A 25,583-nucleotide genomic window follows, 5' to 3' on the forward strand; every position below is an offset into this window, starting at 1 on the left:
CATTTAACTGGGCAGAGAAGCCGAGGCGGGCAGGGAGTGGCAGGTTGAGCTCAGGGGTGCCCCAGCCCCGTGGGGTGAGTGGTTCCCAGGTGAGACCAATCCCCACTAAGTGCTTTTTTCCTCCCCTGGCTCATGGCCCTGCCAGCCCCATGCCCCCTCGGAGGTAGCTACGTCATTAAACTCATTTGCAGGAGGGGGAAACTGAGGCAGGAGAGGCTGGAAAAGGCAGGGGAGGCACCAGGCTCCCACCTTCCTCCTCTGCAGCCTGGCTGGTTTACCTGTGTGCTGGGGAAAAGGGGAAATTTGTTTTCCAATGGGAACAATAAGTGCTTATCCAGGTTCCAGCCCTTTGACCATCCGAGGAAGGTCCCCAATTCCTTGGCATCGTTCTCTTGCGTTCCCAGGAATGCTCCCTGCTCCCCAGAAAGGTCTCTGCCTTCCTAAGAGCAAACCTAGGTATTTTCTGAGCTTGAAGCCTGGATTAAGGACACAGAGCTGCTCTGGGCCTCTCCCGCCTCTTGGTTCTTTGGTGCTTTGGCACAGAGGGTCAGTCCTGGCAGCAGCACAGGTCTGCCAGCCCACCCCACTGCATGGCTTGAGCCTCTGAGGGCCTGGGAGCATTTTCTGGCTGTGGTTTTAGTGTCTGGAGCCTTTCCAGGCCCTTATTTTAGTGTCTGGCATTAAAGCAGTGCAGACAATCACCTCACCTTGGAGTTGAGGCTCCTCTTACCTTGTGCTTGGCTTTGCAATATGGCTTTGGCACGGCGCAGCCCCCAGGGCTGGCACAGCAGGAACGTTCCAGAGGCAGCAGCTGCTCTCCAGAAGCAGTGTGCTCATCCTGGGGCTGTGTGCCTGCACGTGAAGGGCACTTGGAGTGGTCCCTCGGCGGGAATATTGCAGTCGTGGCACCCGGGGCCGGGAGCGGGGCCCTGGCGTCACCTACGGCTCTGTCTATACATATATACATTCAATAATATAGCTTTGAAAAATAGACATTTCCTCTGTAGAATATAAAATAGCATTTTAGGATCAATCTCAAGTGAGATGCAGGAGCGATGAAAGCACGGCTGCAATTCCTGCACCGCTGCTGGAAAAGCTCGGGGTGATGGGTGGGCCCGGGGTCGTGCTGTGCCCCCCGGCTGTGCCGCCCATCCCTGCTAGTGCACGAGGAAAACGGGAAAACGCCGTCTGTCCGTCCTTCCCCACCTTCACACGGTGGTCTCGCTCTTCCACAGGCCGGTCTTCATGCCGGCCACGCTGTCGGCGCTGGCCAGGTTGATGTCGTACTTGCTGCCCTTGAGGCCGCCGTTGTGGCTGCCCACGTTGAGGGGGTACGAGCGCCGCTTCGCCTCCCTCTCAGCTCCACCCGGCCGCAGGTTGTCCCGGCTGCCGCTCCTCCGGCGAGCCTCGCTGATGTCGGCCATCCTCCTCCCTCCATCGCTGCCCTCCGAGGGGCTGGGCAGCGCATCCCCGTCCTGCGGCATCCCCATCCTGGCCGGGCTGGTCCTGCCGCTGGGGTAGCTCTCGGAGTGGCTGTTGTGGAGGCTGCCGCTCTCGCTGGACGGGTGCTCCGAGGGGCCCCGCAGCATTTTCAAGCGGTGGTGCTTCCCGTCGCGGCACGGCTTCGTCCTGCCGCGGTGGCTCCTGCGGCCGTGCACGTTGCTGCTGTGCCTGACTGGCTTCCCATCGGCAGTGTCCGGCTCCGGGCAGGGCGGCGGCCGCGATTCCGCCTGGCTCTGGGCGACCTGCAGGTTGGTGAGCTTGCAGCGGCCTCCGGCAGAGCCAGCGCTGCTGGGTGAGGAGGATGAGGAGGCTCCGGAGCGAGCGGCCTCCGGCTCGCAGCCGATGAAGACCTGCGAGCCGTCCTCCGGCCCCAGCCCGGGGTGCACGTAGGCCTGCATGGGCAGCGCGTTGCGGTACGAGGGGCAGCACGAGAACCAGGAGCTGAGCACGTCCCGGCGGCGCAGGCAGTGATGGATGAAGATGAAGAGCCCCAGCGCCACGGCGGTGACGCCGTAGAGGCAGCTGAAGACGATGCTCAGGTACCAGCGCTGGGACACGGCCATGGCGCCGAACGTCCACAGGGCCACGTACAGGGCGTGGGTGGCCACCAGAGCCCAGAACTGCACCTGCAGGGAGTACACACCGTCCCCCTCAGGGCAGGGTGGCCCCGAGTTCAGCGTCACCGAGATGGAGCCAGAGTCTGTCAGGAGGTCACCGGTGGCCCCCAGTCGCGGCGGGGGCTCCAGCGGCTCCGGGATGTCCTTCTGGTGCGAGGGGCGGCACTGGAGGCTGAGCCCGGCACAGAGGAAATAAATCCAGGTGACGAGCAGGATGAAAGCCACGGGGACGTAGAAGGCGCCCAGGCTGGGCCGCCACACCAGCCAGCAGCTGTGCGGGAGGAGAGGGGCTCTGAGCGGCCTGGAGCGGCTCAGAGGGCACCTCTGCCCTCATGGCAGGGCTCTCATAAGCTCATGAGTTATCCAGCCAAAGATGAGGTAAGTCGTAACAAGGTAAGTTGTAACAAGGTAAGTGTACTGCAAGGTGCACTTAGGCTACCAAGATGTAGCTTAAACAAAAGCATTCAGCTTACACCTGAAAAATGTCTGTTAATACAAGATCGTCTTGATGCCAAACTCTAGCCCAATTGACATGACCTGGAATAACAGAGCTACTCCCCACACCCAGCTAAAGCATTTACTAGTCCCAGTAGAGGAGATCGGCCCTGTGGAGCTGTGCCGGCTGCCTGGACGATTTTTTCCCAGTAACTCTCAGGAAAAAACTCACTGACCTTTCCCCAAACTTCTCCAGATTCCCAGTGCCACCAGTTCCCTGCCCCAGCAGATAGAGGCCACCCACATGGGAGGGAGGAAGGGTCGAGCAGGGACACTTACTAGGGGTTGTTGTCGTGGTAGTTTTGGATGTTGACAGCTGCTGTGATCCCACAGATGATGAGGGGGATGCCACCAGCGATCAGGTAGAACCTGCGGGGAGGGTAAATATCAGCGACACCTGGAGAGCACGGCATGGGCTCGTCCAGGGCAGCAAATCCCACCCCAGCCCCTTGAGCCTCTGAGGGCCTGATGGGGATTTTATTGATGAACTTATTTTGAAGTTGATGATGAACTTTCATTCCCAGAAGGAGGTGAGGCTTTGTGTTCCGGAGTGGATGTAATTTGTTATTGGGATTAGGCTGATTAAGAAGGAAGTTTTGATTGTGCTGGCGGTATTTCTGAGGTTGTTGGATAGAAGAGGGAATAGGATGGGGGTGGAGAGGGTTGCTGGAGGCGGGGGCAGAGGGGTCTGTACCGCAGCATGGGTCTGGGGGCTGCCTGGGACGCATCCCTGTCTGGCTGCTGCGGCGCCTTCCAGCTCAGCTCCTTGTAGAGCACTCGGGCTTTCACCGCCATCCAGAGCAGCGTGGAGAGCGACGAGTAGTGCAGGATGATGCCAACCTGCGGGAGGAGGCGGCGGTTGGCGCGGGGATGCCGCAGCCCCCCGGTGCCCGGTGCCCACACAGGGCTGGGCGCTGCCCGGTACCCACGGCCTGGCACACGGCCCGGTAGCCGGTGAGGGTGATGCCTCCCGCGAAGACGGCGGCCGTCATGGCGATGTGGAAGCACAGGTTCAGCAGCATGTGCCAGCCCTTGCGCGGGATGAGGATGGTGCTGCAAGAGCGAGAGCACAGAGGGCACCTGTGAGATCCTACCTGGTCCTGAGAGAGCCACAAATGCTGCACCTGGGGGAGGCACCAGCAGCCTGGAGGGGATGTACAGGTACGTGCATGCACACAGGCAAAGGAGCAGGACCCAGGGCCACTTGTTGGGCAGCACATTCTCTGAGAATGTGCTCCCTCACTGTCCTGAGAACCCCTGTCCTAAAGGGCCGTGTCACTGCATGGCCATGCCCCTACACCTTCTCCTGGTATGGGGAGAAGCACCTGGGGAGCTGGGGCACCTGGGGAGCTGCTCCCACTGCCCACAGAGACCCCCAGCCCAGCCCAGCCCCCAGAGCAGCAGCTCAGGCACTGGACACTCCCTCACCCGTGGTGGACGATGTAGGTGATGATGGTGGTGAAGAGGCAGAGCAGCAGCACGGCCGTGCAGGTGTACATGGCTGGGTGCAGCACCTCCACAGCGCCTTGTGCCTCGCTGGGGAAGCCACTGAGCTCCTGCACAGCACAGCACAGCCCGTCAGACCCCACAGAGCAGCCCTGTGCCCCCGACACCCCCACAATCACCCTCCCTCCCCCCCCCGGTGCCGTCCCCACACCTACCATGAGCACGGCCACGTTGCTGAGGTGCCGGCAGTGCAGGGAGGTGACGTTGGGCTCACGGGCAGCCAGCTGGCACCCCTCAGCGCTCCAGCCCCCCATGCCCCCCAGCACCTCGAAGTTCCAGTAGGCAGCCACGGGGTCCGTGCCCTCCCCGGGGTGTCGCAGGGACACGGCCACCGGCTCGGACAGGTTCCCCACTCCACAGCCATCTGCAGCCACAGAAAACCAGCTCAGCAGCACAAGTGACACCCCTCCACCTGCACCCTCAGAGGGGCTGGGCACAGGGGACATCCACACATTGCCACCTCCCCATGAGGACCCCAGGGACGGCTCAGCACCAGCACAACGCCCCAGGGAGCCCCATGGAGCACCCCAAGCACCAGCACAATGCCCCAGGAGCCCCAGGGGGCACCCCAAGCCCCCCTCCATGCCGCCCTTACAGGTCCCGGCGTAGATGACCGGCGTGGCCACGCTGCGGCGTTTGCCATCGTCGGCCAGGCGCGAGGAGTTGCCGGTGCTGCAGAAGAGTTTCCCGTTTCGGAACACCAGCAGGTGGAGCTTGCAGTCGGCCCCGGGTGTGGCTGGGATGGGGCTGGAGAACAGGGTGGGCGGCAGCTGGATGGAGGCCAGGGCGATGCTGTTCTGCGGGTGCAGGCACTGGTGAGCGGGGGCAGACCCCAGCCCCCGACCCCCCTGATTAAAAAGGAAGCTTTAAATGTGTTTGTGATTGTGCTGGGGGTGTTTTTGAGGTTTAGGACTAGTGAGAGGTCCATTGCTTTCACTTGGATTTGCACCAAGATGAGTGGCTCCTAAGACCATTGGGTTACTATTAGCCTTTGAAAGTGAGGAGACTGAGGTTTTATACTCAGATACAAGAGTTAGCAGCTCTCGCTGGTTTTACCTCTCCTCGGCAGGTAAGAAGGGTTTAACTTCTATTTTTAGAGCCATGGTCTAATGTTTTGGTTAAAACTATACTTGCACATGGGGATGATGGAGATTAGTTCGGGTTTAAGGATTAGAAGCATCATGGGGATTATGCGGAGGGCTATGAGGAGATGTTTTCATGTGGAGGAGTTTTGGATTGATGTGATGTGGGATGGGAGGGTACCTACAAGCACAGCCCCTGACCCCAAGCCCCCAAGCCCATCCCCTCGACCCCAGCCCCCAACCCCAGCCCCCCGAGCCCATTCCTTGATGTGGAAGCTGCTCAGGGACATGTCTATTTGGGGGTGGTTATAGAGTGATGATGATGGTTGATTATTGTTTTTGATACTAGGAAATATAGAGGAAGACTAATTGAAAGTGTATTGATGACAAGTGATTTGGATAATGTAGGGATATATGGTTTAATTATTTGACCAAAAATATTTTGTCAAAAATGTCATTCCCGTACCTTGATGTGGAAGCTGCTCAGGGAGATGTTGGGGCGCCCCGTGGTGCAGCGCAGCCGGAGCTGCTGGTCAGGGGTGGGCTCTGCCCCCCGCTCGGCCTGGGTGGGCCGTCCTGGGGGGCTCGGGGTCCCATCCCACCGCTGGAAGGCCACGCAGCTCAGCCCCACGTAGCTCTCGGGCTTCACCACGTACGCCTCGAAGGCGATGTTGCGAGAGTTCTGCCAGCACCACGGAGAGATCATCAGCCCTGGCATGGGCACAGAGCCCCTGGCACGGCCAGAGACCCCACCCAGCCCCCTGCGCTCCCCCTCACCACTGCCATGTGCTGGGAGTTGCTGCCCAGCGTGTGCGCCGCGATCCTCTCCAGGGAGCGCACGATGCTGGAGCAGGCCTTCTCCTCCTTCTGGGACATCCACAGGATGTGGTCGTCCACCAGCATGATGTTGCTGGCCATCTCCACGATCACGTCTGTCAGCTGGGGACAGCAAGCAGCTCTGCAAAGAGCTACCGCCGTCCCCCGAGGAAACACCCCAATTCACGCTTTTCTGCCCCAAAAACACCAGGCTGCACTGGGGCAGGCAGGGGACACCCGCAGTGCTCCTTACCTGCTTGATCTGGTCCACGTAGCCAATAAACTTCTCGATCATCTGGGCCACGTAGAGGACATCAACCATGTCTGAGAAGTTGGCTGCCTCGGCCGTGTAGACGCGGAGCTGGTGAGCCAGGGTCAGGGCGTTGGAGGCATTGATGGGCATCTGCAGGGTGGCACGGCCACGGTGGGTCACTGGGGGCTCACTGGGGCTCACAGCCGAGCCCCCGGGCCCCCCACTCACCAGCACGAAGGTGTAGAGCACGCGGGTGATGTCGTTGGTGTAGAGGCAGTGGGAGTAGTCGCCGTCCTCCCAGCGCCCGGTGCGGTCGCAGCGCCGCCACGCCTGCTTCTCGCCCGCCGCGCCCGCGCCCGCCGGCCCCGCGGCGAACGGGTGCTGCAGGCAGGGCTGGAAGGCCGTGATCCCCGCCAGGGTGCGGGGCCACCTGCGGTGGGCACCACACGGTGACCCCGGGGCAGCCCTGCCCCGAGCCTGCTCCCCCCGTGCTGCCCCTGTGCGCCGGTGTGATGTAACAGCCTGTTTCAGTCATCCTGGTTCCTTGCCCAGGTGTGCCAACAACCTCTCCATTCCCCTCCCTTGCTGAGAGCTGTCTGTCAATCTTGGCATTCCAGCAAGGGCTGGAGTGATTGGCAAAGTTCAAAAGATGCCTCTTAGCCCTGGGGACATTGGGCCATCCAGGTGTCATTTGTCCCCTGAGACTTCCCCCTACCTTACCTGGTTGGTGGGATCCCTATCCCTTCCCTTCCCTCTCCCTGGGGTTAAACCCTTCCCTCTCCCTGGGGTTAAAAAACACAGCAACCACGCGGTTTTGTGCAAGGGAGAGGTAATTGGCACACCTGGGGAAAGAACCAGGATGACTGAAACAGGCTATAAACATCACACCGCAACACTGCAACCCCCTCAGCACCCCTGGGCTCTGGGAATGCTGGCGTGGTGCTCCCCCAAAATCCTCACCCTCCCCAGCCCCATGTCCCGCTCGGCTCCAGCAGCACAGGGGGAAAGCAGCGGGCAGAGGGGGGGCACCGCTAATTTAATCCACATTGCGTGTGCCAATAATTTATATTCCGTAAGGGCCCCGCCGGGGTTACGGCGGCCGCCCGGAGCCTTTCGTCTCGCGCCAGAGAAATTCCAACACCTCTGCTGCTGGAGCCAGGCTGCGCCGCCGGCACGGGAAGCCCTTCAAAAGCCGCCCCGGTAATCGCTACCAGACGCGCGGTCACCTGCGGCCAGCGGGGCCCCGCACGCACCACTCACTCTCCGTGTGTCCCCCCTGCCGCCACACCTGTGCCACCCGGGGCCTCACCTGAAGTCCCCGCGGTTGTTGGTGACCCTCTCGGCAGGGCAGTAGGATGCAGAGGTCTCCAGCACCACGATCTCCACCTTCTTGCTGACGTTGCCCTGCGAGGTGGACACGGCGCATTCCCACTCGCCGTTGGCGGAGACGTGGATGTTGGAGAGGATGAGCTCGCTGCGGGCACAGGAGAGGGGCTGGCACGGTGATCCCCCAGGCTTGGGGACAGGGGGACACAGGCCATGGAGCACCAAAGGTGCCCACACTCTGCAGCCCACCCACAGCACTCTGTACCTGACCCCAGCTGGGGGCTCTGTACAAATCACAAACAGGACAGGACTGCTGGGAACGTGCCTTGAGCTGTTTGATTTTCCAGCATCAGGCTCATTCCATGGTTATGACAATGGGAAGATGCCACCAGCTCACATCCCAGCCAGCAGACCCAGAATTTAATGTTACAACTCACTTTATAAGTTTTTTGACCAATCACACAAAGTAAAAGCACATTGACAGTATTTATATCCAACCCCTATAAGCACACATGGTTAAAACAATGCTTGCTTATGTCAAATACAATACCTGCTTGTAAGCCTTAAAACACAACACACAGAGCTCCATTATTAAGCTTCAACCTTCCTAATATCTTGCTAGATAAACTTTTCTGTAGCTTAGAGAGTTATTCTAGGTAAGGGTTAATAAACAGATTACTGTTTTATTTGTCCTTGCTTTTCTACATAAATAATTTTTATTTACTGTAGTTCTTTTAAATAATTTTTCTGCTGACCAATCTCATGGCTGCTGCTTAGCTCCAATCACAGTTCTGCTGTCTCTGAGGCCTTTTGCAGCTTTCCCAAAACCCTCTGATTTTGTGGATTCCCACAGGTACGCACACACCTGACTCCTGTGGTCATCTCCATTCCCATACCATCGCTATCTCCATCCCAATTCCATCTCCATCCCAATTCCATCTCAATCCCAATTCCATCTCCATCCCATCCCCGCTCCCATCCCGGCCCCACCTCTGACCTGGTGATGAAGGTGCAATCATGGATGAGACTCTCCTCCACGATGACACCCGTCTGCTCATCCTCCCGCACGGGCTGCCGGTTGTGGAACCAGCGGATCTGCGTGCTGTTATCCAGGTAGGTGGCCGTGCACTGGAAGGGCAGCCGGTCGCCCTGGAACACCACCTGGCGCAGCGACGGGATCAGCTGGTGCGTGTGCAGCTCCGGGGCTCCCGCTGCGGGGGACACAGGTGAGCCCGCGCCGCCGCCGCCGCCGCCGCCCCCGCCCCGGCCCCGGCTCACCGCAGCGGAGCTGCCCGTCCCGCGCCCCTCGCAGCGCCACGCCGCGCAGCTGCCCGGGGAAGGCGCACGCCGTGCGCTCCGACAGCTGCGCCGGCCGCTCGCGGGCCCAGCGCAGCACCCAGCGCAGGTTGCAGTCGCACGTCAGGTACTCGGTGGCGAAGTCCCTGCAAGGGGATGGTGGCACTGAGAGCCTCGGCAGGGTGGCAAAGTCCCTGCGAGGGATGGTGGCACTGCAGGGCTGGGGGACCCACCCGCCCAGGATGGTGTCACTGCAGGGCTGGCAAAGCAAGGGATGGTGTCACTGCAGGGCAGGGGTAGCCATGGGACATCTGCCAGCCCTGAGACCCTTGGCAAGGTGGCACAGTCCTTGCAAGGGATGGTGGCACTGAAACCCTTGGCAGGGTGGCACAGTCCTTGCAAGGGATGGTGGCACTGCAGGGCCTGAGACCCTCGGCAGGGTGGCAAAGCAAGGGGATGGTGGCGAAGCAAGGGATGGTGTCACTGCAGGGCTGGGACATCTGCCAGCCCTAAGATGCTTGGCAAGGTGGCAAAGTCCCTACAAGGGATGGTGTCACTACAGGGTGGCAAAGCAAGGGGATGGTGTCACTGCAGGGCCTGAGACCTTCAGAAGGGTGGCAAAGCAAGGGGATGCTGGCACTGTAGGGCTGGGGCACCCATGGACCCTGAGACCCTTGGCAAGGTGGCAAAGTCCCTACAAGGGATGGTGTCACTGCAGGGCTGGGGCACCCACAGGCCCTGAGACCCTCAGAAGAGTGGCAAAGCAAGGGGATGGTGGCAAAGCAAGAGGATGGTGTCACCCACCAGCCCTGAGACCCTCGGCAGGGACCCCTCCCCAGGTGCTGGAATCCCAGGGCACCAACTCACACGACTTTCAGCGAGGGGAGCTCGTCAAAAACACCGGGCGGGAGGCTGGAGAAGATATTTCCAGACATGTTCCTGTGAAATGGGAGAGAAAGATGGCATGGAGGTGGCCAGGGGGCTGCTGGGAGAGGGGACACCTGTGGGGACACCAGGGACACCCCCTGGCTCTCAGGAGAGGGGACAGGGCTGGCCAGGATGTCCCCAGGGAGCCACTTACAGCCGGAGGAGGTTGTGGAGGCCCTGGAAGACGCTGGCACTGAGGCAGCCGATGCGGTTGTTGGAGAGGTCCCTGCCAGGAGAGCGGAGGGGCCATCAGGGCTGGGGATGCCCCAGTGTCCCCGTTGTTGTCCCCAGGGCCAGCCCCAGCACTTACAGCCGCTTCAGCTCGGGGAGGCCGAGGAAGGCGCCTGGCTGCACTGTGCTGATCAGGTTGTTCTTCAGGTCCCTGGGGGGAGACAGGCAGAGCTCTGGGGTGTGCTGCAGGGATCCCCATCTCTGGGGGGTGTTTTGGGGGAGCCCCATCTCCAGGAGACACAGCTCTGAGAGCATGAGCACACCCGTGCCACCCCCACCCCATCCCCTCCATTGTTGGGGAAGATGGAACAGGAAAGCCTTAAAAATATGATTGTCTGGCAAAAGATTCTGAGAATATAGAAACTATAAGCGAGATGGAAATGAAAGCAAGCTTTGAGATCCCTCAATTACTGAACAACTGGAAAACAATGGTGTGGCTGGCTGAAGGTAATCCCCTTTTGATGGAACAACACCCTCTGCTTGCAGACAGCTCCAAGGGTCAGAGCAGACCCTACAGCTTGGCAGAAGGGGCCCAAAGAGGAGTTTGTAGGGTTTAAAATGTAACACAGTGTGGTAATGTAATGATTCTTATAGGCTGTATGGAAATGCTGTAGGATTTGTATCTTGGACTAGATTGGTTAGTGAGAATCAGAATATTCAACACAGAAGAAGATTTATTGTATTGTAAGGGGAACTTCACTCTCTTACCCTCTCATCCTCTCTCCCCCTCTCTTCTCTCAGGCCTGCTCTGAGCTGTGCCTGGCAGCTCCCAGCAGGGCCCTTTGCAATAAACCCCAAATTCCACCACCTGGCTGCAGGGATTTCTCCTCTTCATCCATCCCAACTGTCCTACCCCCCGACATTCCTACACTCCATGGCCCCTCCAGGTGCTGCCCACCCCCTGCGAGGCCTTTGAGCAGCTTTCCATCCCATTTCTCTCTCGTTATCTCTCTGAGGGATGCAGGGAAGGGGCATCTGCTGCCCCTGGGTGCGCTGTGGGTGTCCCCACACGCTGGCTCTGGCTGCTGGCACCAGCCCCACATTGCTTCCTCCCGCCGGCTTATCTCCCCTGTGCGCGATAAGAGCACAGCCCCGGGCAGCTCCTTGGAGCAATTAGCCTGATTACAGGCGCACATCTAATCAGGGGCTCGCCTGGCAGCACTGGTGGCACCGTGGGCAGCACTGGTGGCATCGGCCGCTCTGGGCACCCTCTGGGACCGGCGGCAGCTTCTGCAGAGCACCGGGGCTGTCCGGGAGAGGAAATGGGATCCATGTGGAGCCGTGTTGATTTATAGCTCCTCGCTGGGTCTCTGCAGCTCTGGGGACACCCCCTGAGCCACAGCTCCAAACCGGGATGGGGAGCGGGGTGCGAGGGGCAGAGACACGAGAGGGGCCCCTCGGCCAGAGGAGACGCAGCCGGGTCACCCCGGCCCTATCGGCTGATGCCAGAGCCCTGCCCAGCACGGCCGCCGCTCCCGGACAGACAGACAGACGGCCGTCCTGGGCAGGCAGGTGCGCACAGGTGAGCGCTGGTGCTGAAGGAACAGCTCCGCTCTCACCTGCACCGCCACCTGCACCAGCAGGAGTGTCCTTGCCACAAACCCCGTCCCGCAAACCCCCGTCCTTCAAACCCTCTGGCCCTCATTCTACAAACCCCATCCTCCAAACCCCCGTCCTGCAAACCCCATCCCACAAACCTCCATCCTGCAATTCCCATCCTGTAAATCCCCATCCCGCAAACTCCCATCCTGCAATCCCCCATCCTTCAAACCCCATCCTGCAAATCCCCATCCTGCAAACCCCGTCCTGCAAACCCCATCCTGCAAATCCCCATTCTGCAAACCCCGTCCTGCAATTCTACAACCCCCATCCCGCAAACCCCATCCTACAAACCCCGTACTGCAAACCCCCTGGTCCCCGTCCTGCAAATCACCATCACACAAACCCCCATCCTGCAATTCCCATCCTGCAAATCCCCATCCTGCAATTCTGCAAACCCCCGTCCCGCAAACTCCCATCCTGCAATCCCCCATCCTGCAAACTCCATCCTGAAAATCCCCATCCTGCAAACCCCCTGGCCCCCATCCTGCTGGGTTTCCCAGGGATTCCCACCCCCAGAGCCCCCCTAGAACACCCTGCCAGCCAGAATACATCTCCATTGACAAACCTGGCTCAGGTTTGGGGGGTCTAGGGGCTGCAGGACCCCCAGATGGGGATGGGACCGGCCTGGGACCATGCTGGGCCCCAGGGTTTGCAGCCAGGCTGGCCTTCCTCCCTTCCTCACCCCGGCACTTCCTCCCGCGGGCCGGGGCTGCTGCTGGTTTCCGATAAGGCTCCGCTTTTCCCTGCCCTGCGCGTTTGCTTTTGCATTTCCTGCGGTCCCGAGCCCCCTCCTCCCCCAGGCAGGGGCAGGAGAGCCAGCAGCAGCAGCTCAGTGTCACTTTTGCAAGGGGACCCCACATTTGCAAGGGGACCCCAATCACCACCACGAGGGCACAGAGACGCCAGTGCAGCAAACCCCGGCCCCGAGGACCCGAACCATCCTAAATCACTGCCTGGAGTGAGCCCACAACTCCCTGAGCGTCCACTGCAGCCCAGCACAGACAGACGGACGGACGGACGGACGGACAGAGCCCGTCCTTGTCCCCGCTGTCACCCACCGAGCCCCCTGGCACCCCCCCGGGGCCGTTCCCAAGCGGGGCTCTCCCTGCTAATGAGCCGCCGCATACCGTCCCCGCTCAGACTCATTAATCTCATTACGCCGCTACAAATCACCGCGGATGCCAAGCCGGGGGGAGGAGGCCGTGGGGGCACCCCTGACACGCAGGGAATGGGGTTCACCCCGCTCTGCTGCGACCCCAAAGCCCCCACGGTGGGTGCCAGGGTGGGCAGAGACCTTGCCAGCTTTAGGATGGGGGGCGAGGGGCGCTGCAGCCCCCAACACGGGCTCCCCATGGGGCACGGCCCCGAAGCGACCCCATGAGAGCAATTATGGCTCCTGCCGGGGGCAATCAGGCGCGGCGGGGCTGGGGGAGCGCTGCCCGCCCGGGCCGGGCCCCTCTGACCCCGTGTGGGCAGGGGGCGACCTGGGGCAGCTGCTCTCCCAGGACAGGGACAGCTTTAGGGGCACCCTGGGCTCACGGGGGGTGCAGAGCAGCTGAGACCCTCCAGGACATGGAGAGTTTAGGGGGACCCCAGATTCCCGAGGGTGCAGAGCCCTGCTCCTCCCTGGGGCAGCTGAGACCCTCCAGGACATGGAGACCCTTAGGGGGACCCCAGGCTCACAGGGGTGCAGAGCCCTGCTCCTCTCTGGGGCAGATGCTCTCCCAGCACATGGAGAGACCCTTAGGGGGGTGCAGAGCAGCTGAGACCCTTCAGGACATGGAGACCTTTAGGGGCACCCCGGGCTCATGGGGGTGCAGAGCAGCTGAGACCCTCCAGGCCATGGAGAGCTTTAGGGGCACCCCAGACTCATGGGGGGTGCAGAGCCCTGCTCATCCCTGGGACAGCTGAGACCCCCAGGACATGGAGACCTTTAGGGGGGTGCAGAGCTACGTGCATCTGCTCTGTGGGGTGGTGTCCCCAAGGTGATGCCTCTCCTGTGGGGGTTTCCACAGAGCCCACAGAGCTCAGGAATGTGTGAGACCCTCTCAGGGCCACGGCAGCGGGGAACAAAACGCCCTCAGTGCCGGTCCCCGCGCCTGCATACCTACAGATCAAACCCATCTGGGGGCCATAAATCTCCGCTCCTCGCAGCTCCCTCCATAGAGATGCCTTTCATGGAGAGATAAGAAAGTTGACTTTGTTCGGGGGGACAATGTCTCTTTTCATACCCCGCCATGCCCGGGGGTGCCAGGGGCAAATTCTGCACTGCAGGGCTGCTCCTGCTGCAGCACATCGGGGGCAGAACGTGAGTGATGGCGCTCCCACCCACCCTGGAAGCCCCCCGGTGCCCCCCAGCCCCACTCACAGCTTCTCCAGAGCCCGCAGGCCGAAGAAGGAGCCGTTCTCCAGCACCGTGATCTTGTTGTTGCCCAGCAGCCTGTGGGAAGAGCAGAGGGAGAGGGGCAGCGCCGTCACCTCACCTGCCACAGCCCCACAGCAGTGCCCAGGGGCTGGCAGGAGCGAGGACAGACAGACACCCATGGCTGTGCCACTGTGGTGGCCACGGAGGTGTCCCCTGCATGGCCAGGTGGGAACAGGGAATGCCATGGCCAGGTGGGGATGCAGGAGCTGTGTTGGGACGCTCTGTGTGCTCCTCACGCCATGGAGCAGAGAGACTGACTGCCATGGACACACGGACTGCCGTGGACACACGGACTGATTGCCATGGACACATAGACTGACTGCCATGGACACAGACTGACTGCCATGGACACATGGACTGACTGCCATGGACACACGGACTGACTGCCATGGACACACAGACTGACTGCCATGGAGCAGACAGACTGACTGCCATGGACACACAGACTGACTGCCATGGAGCAGACAGACTGACTGCCATGGACACACGGACTGACTGCCATGGACACACGGACTGCCGTGGACACACAGACTGATTGCCATGGACACATAGACTGACTGCCATGGACACACGGACTGACTGCCATGGACACATAGACTGACTGCCATGGACACACGGACTGACTGCCATGGACACAGACTGACTGCCATGGACACACGGACTGACTGCCATGGACACATGGACTGACTGCCATGGACACACGGACTGCCGTGGACACACGGACTGATTGCCATGGACACACGGACTGACTGCCATGGACACACGGACTGCCGTGGACACACGGACTGATTGCCATGGACACATAGACTGACTGCCATGGACACAGACTGACTGCCATGGACACATAGACTGACTGCCATGGACACACGGACTGACTGCCATGGACACACGGACTGGCTGCCATGGACACACAGACTGACTGCCATGGACACACGGACTGGCTGCCATGGACACACGGACTGACTGCCACGGACACAGACTGACTGCCATGAACACACGGACTGGCTGCCATAGAGCAGACAGACTGACTGCCATGGACACACGGACTGACTGCCCTGTGCTGCCTCTTGGGGCATCACCTTGGTCCCAGCAGTTCCTGGGGCAGGAGGTGACCCCCACCCCAGCACCAAGGGGGCACCCCAAGGACCTGCAGCTGCAAGGAGCCCCCCAGTTCCTGCTGCTCATCCCAGGAGCCTCCCATCAGTGAGATTTCACCCCAAAACAAACAGCTTTGCCCTCCAAAGGGCCCCTTGCAGGGTGACAGGAATGGACGGAGGGCACCAGCCCGCGGAGATTCAGCCAGGAGCTCATTAAAGCTCATTAGCCCAATTAGCAGAGCCAGAGCCGGCGCTCGGGGACCAGCGGAACCCCGTGCGGGCACCGGCGGCCGAGAGGCGGAGCGGGGGCCGGGAGGGCATCCTGGAGGCCCGGCCGGGGGAGCGGCTGCAGAAAGGGCTCATTGAGGGCGGCCCGGGGCTGTTTGCACACGGGCGGGCCCGGCTCAATGGGCGCTGTGTGCTCCGCCCGGGCCCTCCGGCCGCGCTGCCCGCGGGGCTCGGGGCACGACCGGCACCGGCACCGGCACCGGGATCGGGATGGAGGGGAGGGAAGGGAAGGGCCGGGGTCTGGCAGCGCTGCCCCCGCATCCTGCGCTCATAATGAGGAGCCGCCACCGGGCACCGGCGCGTCCGCGGGGCCCCGCACCGGCCGGCGGGGAGCGGAAACGTCCGGCGGCCCCAAATTGCTTCCACACGCCACGGCAGGACCGGCCTGGCCCCTCTGTGCCGGGGCTCGGCTCGCCCCAGGGCACGGGGCAGCTTCCAGGGGTGTCCCATCGCTGCTGCACTGCCCCTGCAGCCCCTGGCGCGGCCCAATTCCCCTCCACGGCATCGGTGCGGGATTTGCTCAAGGCCGAGCTGTCCCCGAGGGCTCCAAGGGGTTTCCGTTCCAGGAGGTTTCACAACCGAGGGCACGGGCTGTGACCGTGGGGGCAGAACCGGAGCCGCGGGGAGGCTCGCTCAGACCCTCGGGACCATCTGCACCTCTGCCACAACACCACAATTCCCTCCTTTAAAGATTTCCAGTAGGATTTGCAGCCTCTGGTATCTGCAGCCCGACACGGTGGCAGAACCGGAGCCCCGGACCCACAGCCTTCAACCGAGCCCAGGGAGGCTCACTCTGACCCCCAGGACCATCTACACCTCTGCCACAACACCACAACTCCCTCCTTTAAAGATTTCCAGCAGGATTTGCAGCTCCTGGCATCTCCAGCCCAACATGGGGCTGCAGCCGCGGCCGTGGGGGCAGAACCGGAGCCCTGGACCCACAGACTTCAACCGAGCCCAGGGAGGCCCACTCAGACCCTCAGGATCATCTGCACCTCTGCCACAACACCACAACTCCTCCTTAAAGAGATTTCCAGCAGGATTGGCTGCTTCTGGCATCTGCAGCCCAAGCCGGTGGCAGAACCAGGGTCCCCGACCCACCCCAGACCCGCACCCTTCAACCGAGCCCAGAGTGGCTCACTCAGACCCCTGGCACCATCTGCACCTCTGCCACAACACCACAATTCTCTCCTTTAAAGATTTCCAGCAGGATTTGCAGCCTCTGGCATCTGCAGCCCGACCTGGAGCTGCATCCACGGCCATGGGGGCAGAAACGGAGCCCCGGAGCCCCAGCCTTCAATCAAGCCCAGGGTGCTCGCTCAGACCCTCGGGACCATCTGCACCTCTGCCACAACACCACAACTCCCCCTTTAAAGATTTCCAGGAGGATTTGCAGGCTGCGGCATCTCCAGCCCAATATGGGGCTGCAGCTGCGGCCGTGGGGGCAGAACTGGAGCCCTGGACCCACAGACTTCAACCGAGCCCAGGGAGGCCCACTCAGACCCTCAGGATCATCTGCACCTCTGCCACAACACCACAACTCTGTCTTAAAACATTTCCAGCAGGATTTGCAGTCCCTGGCATCTGCAGCCCGACCTGGAGCTGCATCCACGGCCATGGGGGCAGAACCGGAGCCCCGGGGTCCCAGCCTTCAGTCGAGCCCAGGGAGGCTCACTCAGACCCTCAGGATCATCTGCACCTCTGCCACAACACCACAACTCCCTCCTTTAAAGATTTCCAGCAGGATTTGCAGCCCCTGGCATCTGCAGCCCAACCTGAGGCTGCAAATCCACACCCGGAGCCCCTCCAGCAAAAGTCCCCCTGCCCAGCTCAGGGCACCCAGGTGCTGCCCAGGAGCAGAAATCCTTGACCAAAAGGAAGCCTTGGCACAAAAATGCTGTTCTGACAGTGATGGTTTGCCCAAAATTTCCCTCTCACAGTAAAATTTTTCCTCTTTTCTTCCCCTGTCCCACAGCAGCCATCTGGGTCGCACTCCCCAGTCACAACCCACATCCTCCAGCACGGGTTTGTTTTGTTTTCTCCAGTTTCATGGAGATTATGTTCCAAATTGTTTTGTGTTTGGGTTTTTTAGGGATTTTTTGTTTTTTTTTTTTTTTTTTTTTTTCCCCAGGAAGTTCTCATCAGGCTCCACAGCACTTTCCATTCCCACATGGCCACAGGCGGCAGAGCTGTGTGTGGGTCCTTGGCACTGTCCTCTTACAGGATATTAACTCAGAACCCCCAAAACTTAACTGAGAACCCCCCAATATTAACCGAGAACTGCCAAATATTAACTGAGAACCCCCCAAAATTAACTGAGAACCCCCAAATATTAACCGAGAACCCCTAAATATTAACTGAGAACCCCCCAAAATTAACTGAGAACTCCCAAAAATTAACTGAGAATCCCCAAAATTTAACTGAGAACACCCAAATATTAACTGAGAACCTCCAAATATTAACTGAGAACCCCCCAAAATTAACTGAGAACCTCTAAATATTAACTGAGAACCTCCAAATATTAACTGAGAACCCCCCAAAATTAACTGAGAACCCCCAAATATTAATTGAGAACCTCCAAATGTTGAGAACCTCCAAAAATTAACTGAGAACCCCCAAATATTAACCGAGAACCTCCAAAAATTAATTGAGAACCCCCAAATATTAACTGAGAACCTCCAAATATTAACTGAGAATCCCCCCAAATTACCTGAGAACTCCCAAAAATCAACTGAGACCCTCCAAAACACAATGGGGTCACTGTGCCCACAACCCCAGCCCATGGGGGTCACGGGCCAGCAGCTGTGGGGACAGACCCAGAGCCCCCCAGTGCATTTCACACCCTGGGAGGATGGATCTGCTGGGGGGATTGGTTTAGAGTAGAAGTGCACTGTCTAACACAGGTGATGGGTATTGGGAATTAAGTGTAAATATGTTACACGTAGTTTGTGGTATAAAAGGACAACACAGAGTGCCTGTGGCTGCCCTGCTGAGCAGAAAGAAAATTTTACAGATAAGAATTAATAAACAACCTCAAGACCAAAAAGTGAAGAGTCCAGACTCGTTCTTCAGTTGGGCTGAAACAGAGACATCCTGCACATCTTGGGGCAGAAATTAACAACAACCCGAGACTCCAGAACCTTCCCTTCTCCTTCGGGAACGGCTCCTTCACCCTGCCCGGTGCCCGGGACCCTCCTGAGCCCCCTCCTGCCGGTGACAGCCCCGCCATGGGGACAATAATCGGTTAATTGAGCGGCGGCAGCTGGAAAAGCCCCTGCGGACAATGCGGGGATTAAGGGCTGGAGCACGGAGTCAAACGGGAACGATGGCGCCCCAAGGAGCATCCTCCCACCCCGGGATGCAGGCCTGGACACACCTGCAACATCAATAAAAGCAAAAGGCAAAAACTCTTGAGGAGTAAAACGGAAACGATGACGGGGGGAGCCCCAGGAGCATCCTCACACCCCGGGATGCAGGCCTGGACACACCTGAAACATCAATAAATGCAAAATATAGAAACTCTTGAGGAGTCAAATGGAAATGATGGCACCGGGGGGAGCATCCTCCCACCCTGGGGATGCGGCTTGGACACTCCTGAAACATCAACAAATGCAAAAGGCACAAACTCTTGAGGAGTCAAATGGAAACGATGGCGCCCCAAGGAGCATCCTCGCACCCCGGGGATGCAGGCCTGAACACACCTTCAACATCAATAAATGCAAAAGGCACAAACTCTTGAGGATGTGGTTAAAGGTGACCATGGATTAATGGCTGGACTCGATGATTTTAGAGGCCTTTTCCAACCTAAGTGGTTCTACAATTCTAAACAAAAATGATCCTGACTTCCTGAGTTCTAACATGGCTCTGATGTTCCCCTATCCGTGGGGGCTTGGAGCCCTCGAGGCTGCCGGCAGAGAGATACAGATCCCTTCTCTTCTTTTTCTCTTTTTTCATCTCAAAAAGAGCAGCCAAAAACGAAAAAAAAAAAAACAAAAAAAACCCTACCAAGATTGTTTTTTCAAGCGTGCTGGAATCCACTTGGATAAATAACAGCTCCAGAAACCGGGCTGCTGAAACAATAAACTTCCTCTGGACCCAACCAAAAAAGGACTCGGGGAGGCGGATGGACAGACGGACGGACGGACGGACGGGGGCTCCCAGGGCCGGGGGGCCGCGCTGGGGGCGGGGAGGGCCCGGCCCGGCCCCGCTGTCCCAGCCCGGTAATTCAGAGCAGATGCCCGGAGCGGCAGACACGGAGCGGGCTGAGCCCCCAGCGCGGCTCCGCCGCTCCGCTCCGGGGTCTGGGGAGGGAACAGAGGGGCCCCGGGGCTGCCGAGAGCCGCGGGAGGGTCTGGCAGGGAGGAAGGAGCTGGGGGAGGCAGAACCGCAGGGGAGAGCATGCAGCAACCCGGAGGGACCCCATGGAATCCCAGGGGGGCTCTGTGGCATCCCAGAGGGGGCCTCAATATCCTGGGGGGAAGCACATTGCAGTAAGGAGCCCACAGCACCCAGAGGGGACCCCAGAGCACCCCAGAGGGGCCCTCAACACCCCAGGGGGAACCCACATTGCAGCAAGGACCCCACAGCACCCAGAGGGGACCCCACGGAATCCCAGGGGGGCTCTGCAGCGTCCCAGAGGGGGTCTCAACATCCAGGGGGGAACCATAGTCCAGCAAGGAGCCCACAGCACCCAGAAGGAGCCTTGGATCCCAAGAGGGACCCCAGAGCATCCCAGAGGGGCCCTCAACATCCCGGGGGAACCCACATTCCAGCAAGGAGCCCACAGCACCCAAAAGGAGCCTTGCATCCCAGAGGGAACCCCAGAGGATCCCAGGGGGGACTTTGTATCCCAAAAGGGACCCCACAGCATCCCAGAGAGGACCCCACAGCCACCAAGAAGGAGCCTTGCATCCCAGAGGGGACCCCAGAACATCCCAGAGGGGCCCTCAACATCCCAAGGGGAATCACATTGCAGCAAGGAGCCCACAGCGTCCCAAAGGGGACCCCACAGCCCCCAGAGGGGACCCCAGAGCATCCCTGAGGGACCCTTAACATCTCAAAGGGAACCCACATTCCAGCAAGGAGCCCACAGCGCCCAGAAGGAGCCTTACATCCCAGAGGGGACCCCAGAGCATCCCAGAGGGGCCCTCAACATCTCAAAGGGAACCCACATTCCAGCAAGGAGCCCACAGCGCCCAGAAGGAGCCTTACATCCCAGAGGGGACCCCACAGCCCTCAAAGGGGACCCCACAGAATCTCAGAGGGAACCCCAGAGCATCCCAGAGGGAACCTTGGATCCCAGAGGGGACCCCACAGCCCCCAAGAAGGATCCTTGCATCCCAAAGGGAACCCCAGAGCATCCCAGAGGGGACCCCACAGCCCCCAGAGGGGATCCCAGAGGGGACCTTGTATCCCAAAAGCGACCCAACAGCATCCCAGAGAGGATCCCACAGCCACCAAGAAGGAGCCTTGCATCCCAGAGGGGACCCCAGAGCATCCCAGAGGGGACCCCAGAGCATCCCAGAGGGAACTTTGCACTCCAGAGGGGACCCCACAGGCCCCAGAGGGGACCCCACACCTTCCCACCCTCTGGGGCTGCAGAAGCCCAGCCCGGGGTGATCCTGCCCTCCCTCCCTGCTCTGTTTGGGTGCTCGGGGGCTCTTTCCCCTCCCCGCGCCGTGCCCGGGCGTTTCCTGCAGCCTCGCGTCACTCCGGGCTATTTCGGATGGTGACAATTATTGTTCCAAGCCTCGGCTTTTGTTAGCACAGGAAAAAGGAGCCCCGGAGAGAGGGCAGAGCCTGCCGAGCCAGCCTGGGCTGGGATGCTCAGGGCAGCACCACGACCCTGCAAAACCCAAACCCGACGGAGCTGCAGCCCCAAGAAACAACAAATAAAAAGCTGAAGAAGCTTTGAGAAGGAAACCATGTGCAGGGCCCGGGATGGAGCAGCCTCGGAGCAGGGAGTTCAAGTAGAACTGGAAATTGGTCATAAGTCAAAGCCCTCTATTCCCTGCAGACAATCTGTAATTTCGGCGCAATCAAGCTGTGCACATAAATGAGGCCAGGGCTGGGATTCCACATCTGGAAGAGGTTTGGGCTCCCGCCCGTGTGACAGCGGGGCCGGCCCAGCCCTCGTTGGGGAGGTGGCGCTTTTTCCATGGGGCGATCGGCACGGGCTCATTGCGGGGGATTAAATCCCCTTAATCCCGGTTTGCAGCGCCCCTGCACCTCCCAGGCACGGCCCAGAGGTGCCAAATCCCCCTGGGGCTGCCAACGCAGCCGGGTGACAGAGCAGCAAGGCTGGCACCCCTCCTTCATCCCTGCAGGGAGCTGGGCACAACCTGGGTGTGAAATGGGGGTAAAATGGGGTGGGTGATGGAGAGCATGCACAGAGAATCCTCTGCTGGGGATGTGTGAGCATCACCCCCTCCCCAGAGCCAAGGGAACCTTGCATCCCAAAGGGAACCCCACAGCATCCCAGAGGGGACCCCACAGCCCCAAAGGGAACCCCACAGCATCCCAGAAGGAACCTTGCATTCCAGAGGGAACCATTTACCCTAGAGAGAACCCCACAGCATCCCAGAGGGGACCCCAGAGGGGACACCACAGCACCCCAGAAAGAGCCTTGCACCCCAGAAGGAGCCCCACAGCATCCCAGAGGGAACCTTGCACCCCACAGGGGACACCACAGCATCACACAGGGGACCCCACAGCATCCCAGAGGGGAATTTTGCACCCCAGAGGGGATCCCAGAGCCCCCAGAGGGAATCTGCATCCCACAGGGGACCCCACAGCCTTCCCTGCAGATCCCTATGAGGGCAGAGGAGCCACAGCTCAGCTCGCAGCCGTTCCTGGGACACCAGGGCCATGCTGAGCCCAGGGCAGGTCCCTGGGGGCACAGGGATCCCCCACCCCCTGTCCCTGGTGCCCCAGCCCTGCCCTGCCCCTCCTCAACGGGGGTAAACGCGCAGCAGCTGCAGCACAGGCTGATAATTAAAGATAAATAAAGAGAGAATGTGGGAAACGCCAAATGGGAGGCAGGGCCAGGGAGCCACAGGGTGACAGAACCTCCCGCAGCCACCCAGGCCTCTCTGTCCGTGTGTCTGTCTGTCCCCAGCGTGGACAGCTGGACACGGGCAGGGCCAGCGTCCCTCCCTGCCCTGCGGGGAGGAGCCTCCCCCGTGCTGAGCGCTCCTGGCTCCAGGCTGGGCCGGATGAGAGCTGGAGCTCGGCTCTGCTTTGAAGTGACGCTGCCACAAACACATTTCCTGCAGCGGGGACAACAGCAGCGCTGAGAGCCCTGGGGACAGAGGGGACAGAGGGGACCCTGAACCCTGGGGACAGAGGGGACAGAGGGGATCTGAGAATCCTGGAGGACAGAGGGGACCTGGAACCCTGGGGACAGAGGGGACCCTGAACCCTGGGGGACAGAGGGGATCTGGAACCCTGGGGACAGAGGGGGACCTGAGCATCCTGGGGGACAGAGAGGACCTGAGCACCCTGGGAGAGAGGGGACCTGGAACTCTGGGGGATAGAGGGGACCTGGCACAGACAGGACCTGGAACTCTGGGGACAGAGGGGACAAAGGGGACCTGAGCATCCTGAGGGACAGAGAGGACCCTGAACCCTGGGGGACAGAGGGGATCTGAACAGCCTGGGGACAGAGGGGACTCGAGCACCCCGGGGACAGAGGGGACCTGGCACAAACAGGACCTGGCACTCTGGAGCACACACAGGATCCTTGCTCACACCCAGCTCATCCCCAAAATTCAAGATTTGTGTCACTGCCACAAACATATTTCCTGAAGCAGGGACAACAGCAGTGCTGAGCACCCTGGGGACAGAGGGGACCTGGAACCCTGGGGACAGAGAGGACATGGCACCGACAGGACCTGGCACCCTGGAGCACACGTAGGAGCCCTGCTCACACCCAGCTCACCCTCAGAATTCAAGATTTGCCCGTCCCCAGCAGGCTGTCCCAAGGCACGTGCAGCCCTCGCCACATGCCTGGGCCCCTCCACTCCCTGCCCGCACCCCAGTGGCTCCAGGAGACGCTCCCAACGTCGGAGCCTCTGGTTTTGATTGCTGCATCTGGAAAGGGTTTGGAATAAATCATGTTTACTGCACGAGAGCAGAGCCAGGGTCACCGCATATTTGTAGGTTTCTGCCTACGCCTGTAGGTTTCATGTCACGTTTTAGTGGGATCGTGTAATGCCCTAATGCCTCTGCACGGTCATCCCAGCCCCTCCAGAGCTCAGCACAGCCCCCTGCACAGCTGGGAACAGCTGGGAGCAGGGATGTGGCATGGGGATGATTTCCCCAAATCAAACTGATAAAGGATTGAACCCCCATGAGTGTTTGCAGGGGGCTGACGCACAAGGAAGGGCCCTAAGAGGAAAAACACGAAGAGCAAAGCTCACAAATGGGCTGGAGAGCCCAGTGTCACCTGGCTGAGCCCCCCAGTGTCCCCCACCACGGGAAGCCCAGGACACCCATCAGCGCTGCTGTTCTGGGACAATTTCTGCTTTTGGTGTGGCTGCTGCGCTCAGGCCCTGCTCGCGGCACCATCTGTGGCTCTGGTGCCTTCACAGCCACACTCCAGTGGGGACAGTGGCGCCACTGGGGTCACTTTCAGCGCCACCATCACCCCAAAGCAGCGAGCAGCACCCAAAAAACCACAGCAATGCCAACACAGCCCATGAGTTCGGGCATGTGAGGCACCCCCAGACCCAATTCTGTCCCACCCACCCCAGCCCCAGGCAGGAGGGCGAGGCTGCAGCACAGCCTGGGGAAAAGCCACGCTCCCCCCAGCTGCAGAGCCGCCAGCCCAGCCTCCAATCCAGATTTTAATTCAAACATCTCCTCTGGAGTTATAAATAAACCCTGCAGCGAGCAGCACACGGCTGCCAGCTCCAGCCGAACCCCAGCCCCCGGCACGGAGAGAGAGAGGAGCCTTTGGGGATGGAGCGGCAAAGCCAGAGCCATGAACCGCTCCCGATGGCCTCGCAGGAAATATTTCCAGGGACTTTCAAACAAAAACATGCTCCCCAGCACGCAGAACGCTGCGGAGGGAGAAGGAGCGCGTTTCCTGCATTTCCAGCTCAGCAGCGCAGAGCCGCGACACCCTTTTATCGCGATTTAAACCACGCAGCACAGAGCGACCCTTTATCGCGATTAAACCATTCCACGCAGCACCGAGCGACCCTTCCGCGGGTGCACCGAGAGGAAAAAGGAATTTTTGCCCGAGTCCCCGCAGCATCTGCCGGGCACGGGGCGATGCCGGGCACGGAGAGGGCTCAGCGCCAGCCACGCGTGGGCTCTGCTGTTATCCCGCTCAGGGTGCCCTGGGGCAGCGGGGAGATGCCCAGGGGAGATACCCGGGGGAGATGCCGGGGATAGGGGGGATGCCCGGGAGAGATGCCCAGGGAGGTGCCCCGGGGGAGATGCCCAGGGCACAGGGGATGCCCGAGGAGGTGCCCGGGGGAGATGCCGGGGATAGGGGAGATGCCCAAGGGACATGCCCGGGGCACAGGGGATGCCCGGCCGCTGCCGCTCGCGGTACTCACAGCGTGACGGTGCCCTCGGGCAGCAGCTGCGGCTCGGGCGGCGCGGGCAGCCCCGCTCCGCTGCAGACCACCCTCCTCCGGGGCGCTCCGGGGCCGCCGCCCGCCTTGGCCCGCTCGGCCGCGCACTTACAGCCCAGGCTGAGCGCGGGGCAGCTCCGAGCGCCGGCCCCGGGGCCGCTCAGCGCCGCCGCCAGCAGCACCAACGCCGCCGCCCTCCGCATGGCCCCGGCCCCGGGCCACGGCTCCGGGCTCCGGCTCCGCGCCCGCCGCCGCCGCCGCCCCGATCCCCGGGGCGGCTCCGGCGGCGCCGCCTCCCCCGCTCGCTCTCCGCGCTCCGCCGCCGGCCCTGGCGCCTCCCCCGGCCCGCCCCGGCCCGCCCCGGCCCCGCCGACGGCACCGAGCGGGAGCCCCGTGGGGTCCCGCAGGACCGGCAGTGGCGATGCTCCGGTCCCACGGCAGCACCGGAGCGCTCCGGGTGCTCCCAGCCCGGGCAGAGCTGAGCCCGGTGTGGGTCAGAGCCCCGTGGGGTCCCGCAGGACCGGCGGTGACGATG

The 25,583-nt window shown here is 60.8% G+C and overlaps 1 protein-coding gene across 1 annotated transcript; it reads right to left on the minus strand.

The window, feature by feature from the left end:
- Positions 1–1,195: 1,195 nt before the first annotated feature.
- On the minus strand, positions 1,196–25,251 carry ADGRA2 (adhesion G protein-coupled receptor A2). Its single transcript, XM_054294397.1, has 19 exons — positions 25,031–25,251; positions 14,023–14,094; positions 10,132–10,203; positions 9,976–10,047; positions 9,762–9,833; positions 8,877–9,040; positions 8,596–8,809; positions 7,582–7,746; positions 6,501–6,702; positions 6,273–6,422; positions 5,981–6,142; positions 5,670–5,885; positions 4,717–4,918; positions 4,277–4,485; positions 4,044–4,171; positions 3,545–3,668; positions 3,310–3,455; positions 2,895–2,984; positions 1,196–2,391 (listed from the first exon to the last, which is right to left on the minus strand). The coding sequence occupies exons 1-19, from the start codon at positions 25,249–25,251 to the stop codon at positions 1,209–1,211; spliced, it is 3,864 nt and encodes a 1,287-aa protein (XP_054150372.1). The 3' UTR covers positions 1,196–1,208.
- Positions 25,252–25,583: the final 332 nt, after the last annotated feature.

The sequence above is a fragment of the Melozone crissalis genome, unplaced genomic scaffold (genome assembly GCF_028551555.1).
Source record: "Melozone crissalis strain CALT ecotype California unplaced genomic scaffold, PUWL_Pcris_2 ptg000247l_1, whole genome shotgun sequence".
Taxonomy (NCBI): Eukaryota; Metazoa; Chordata; class Aves; order Passeriformes; family Passerellidae; genus Melozone; species Melozone crissalis.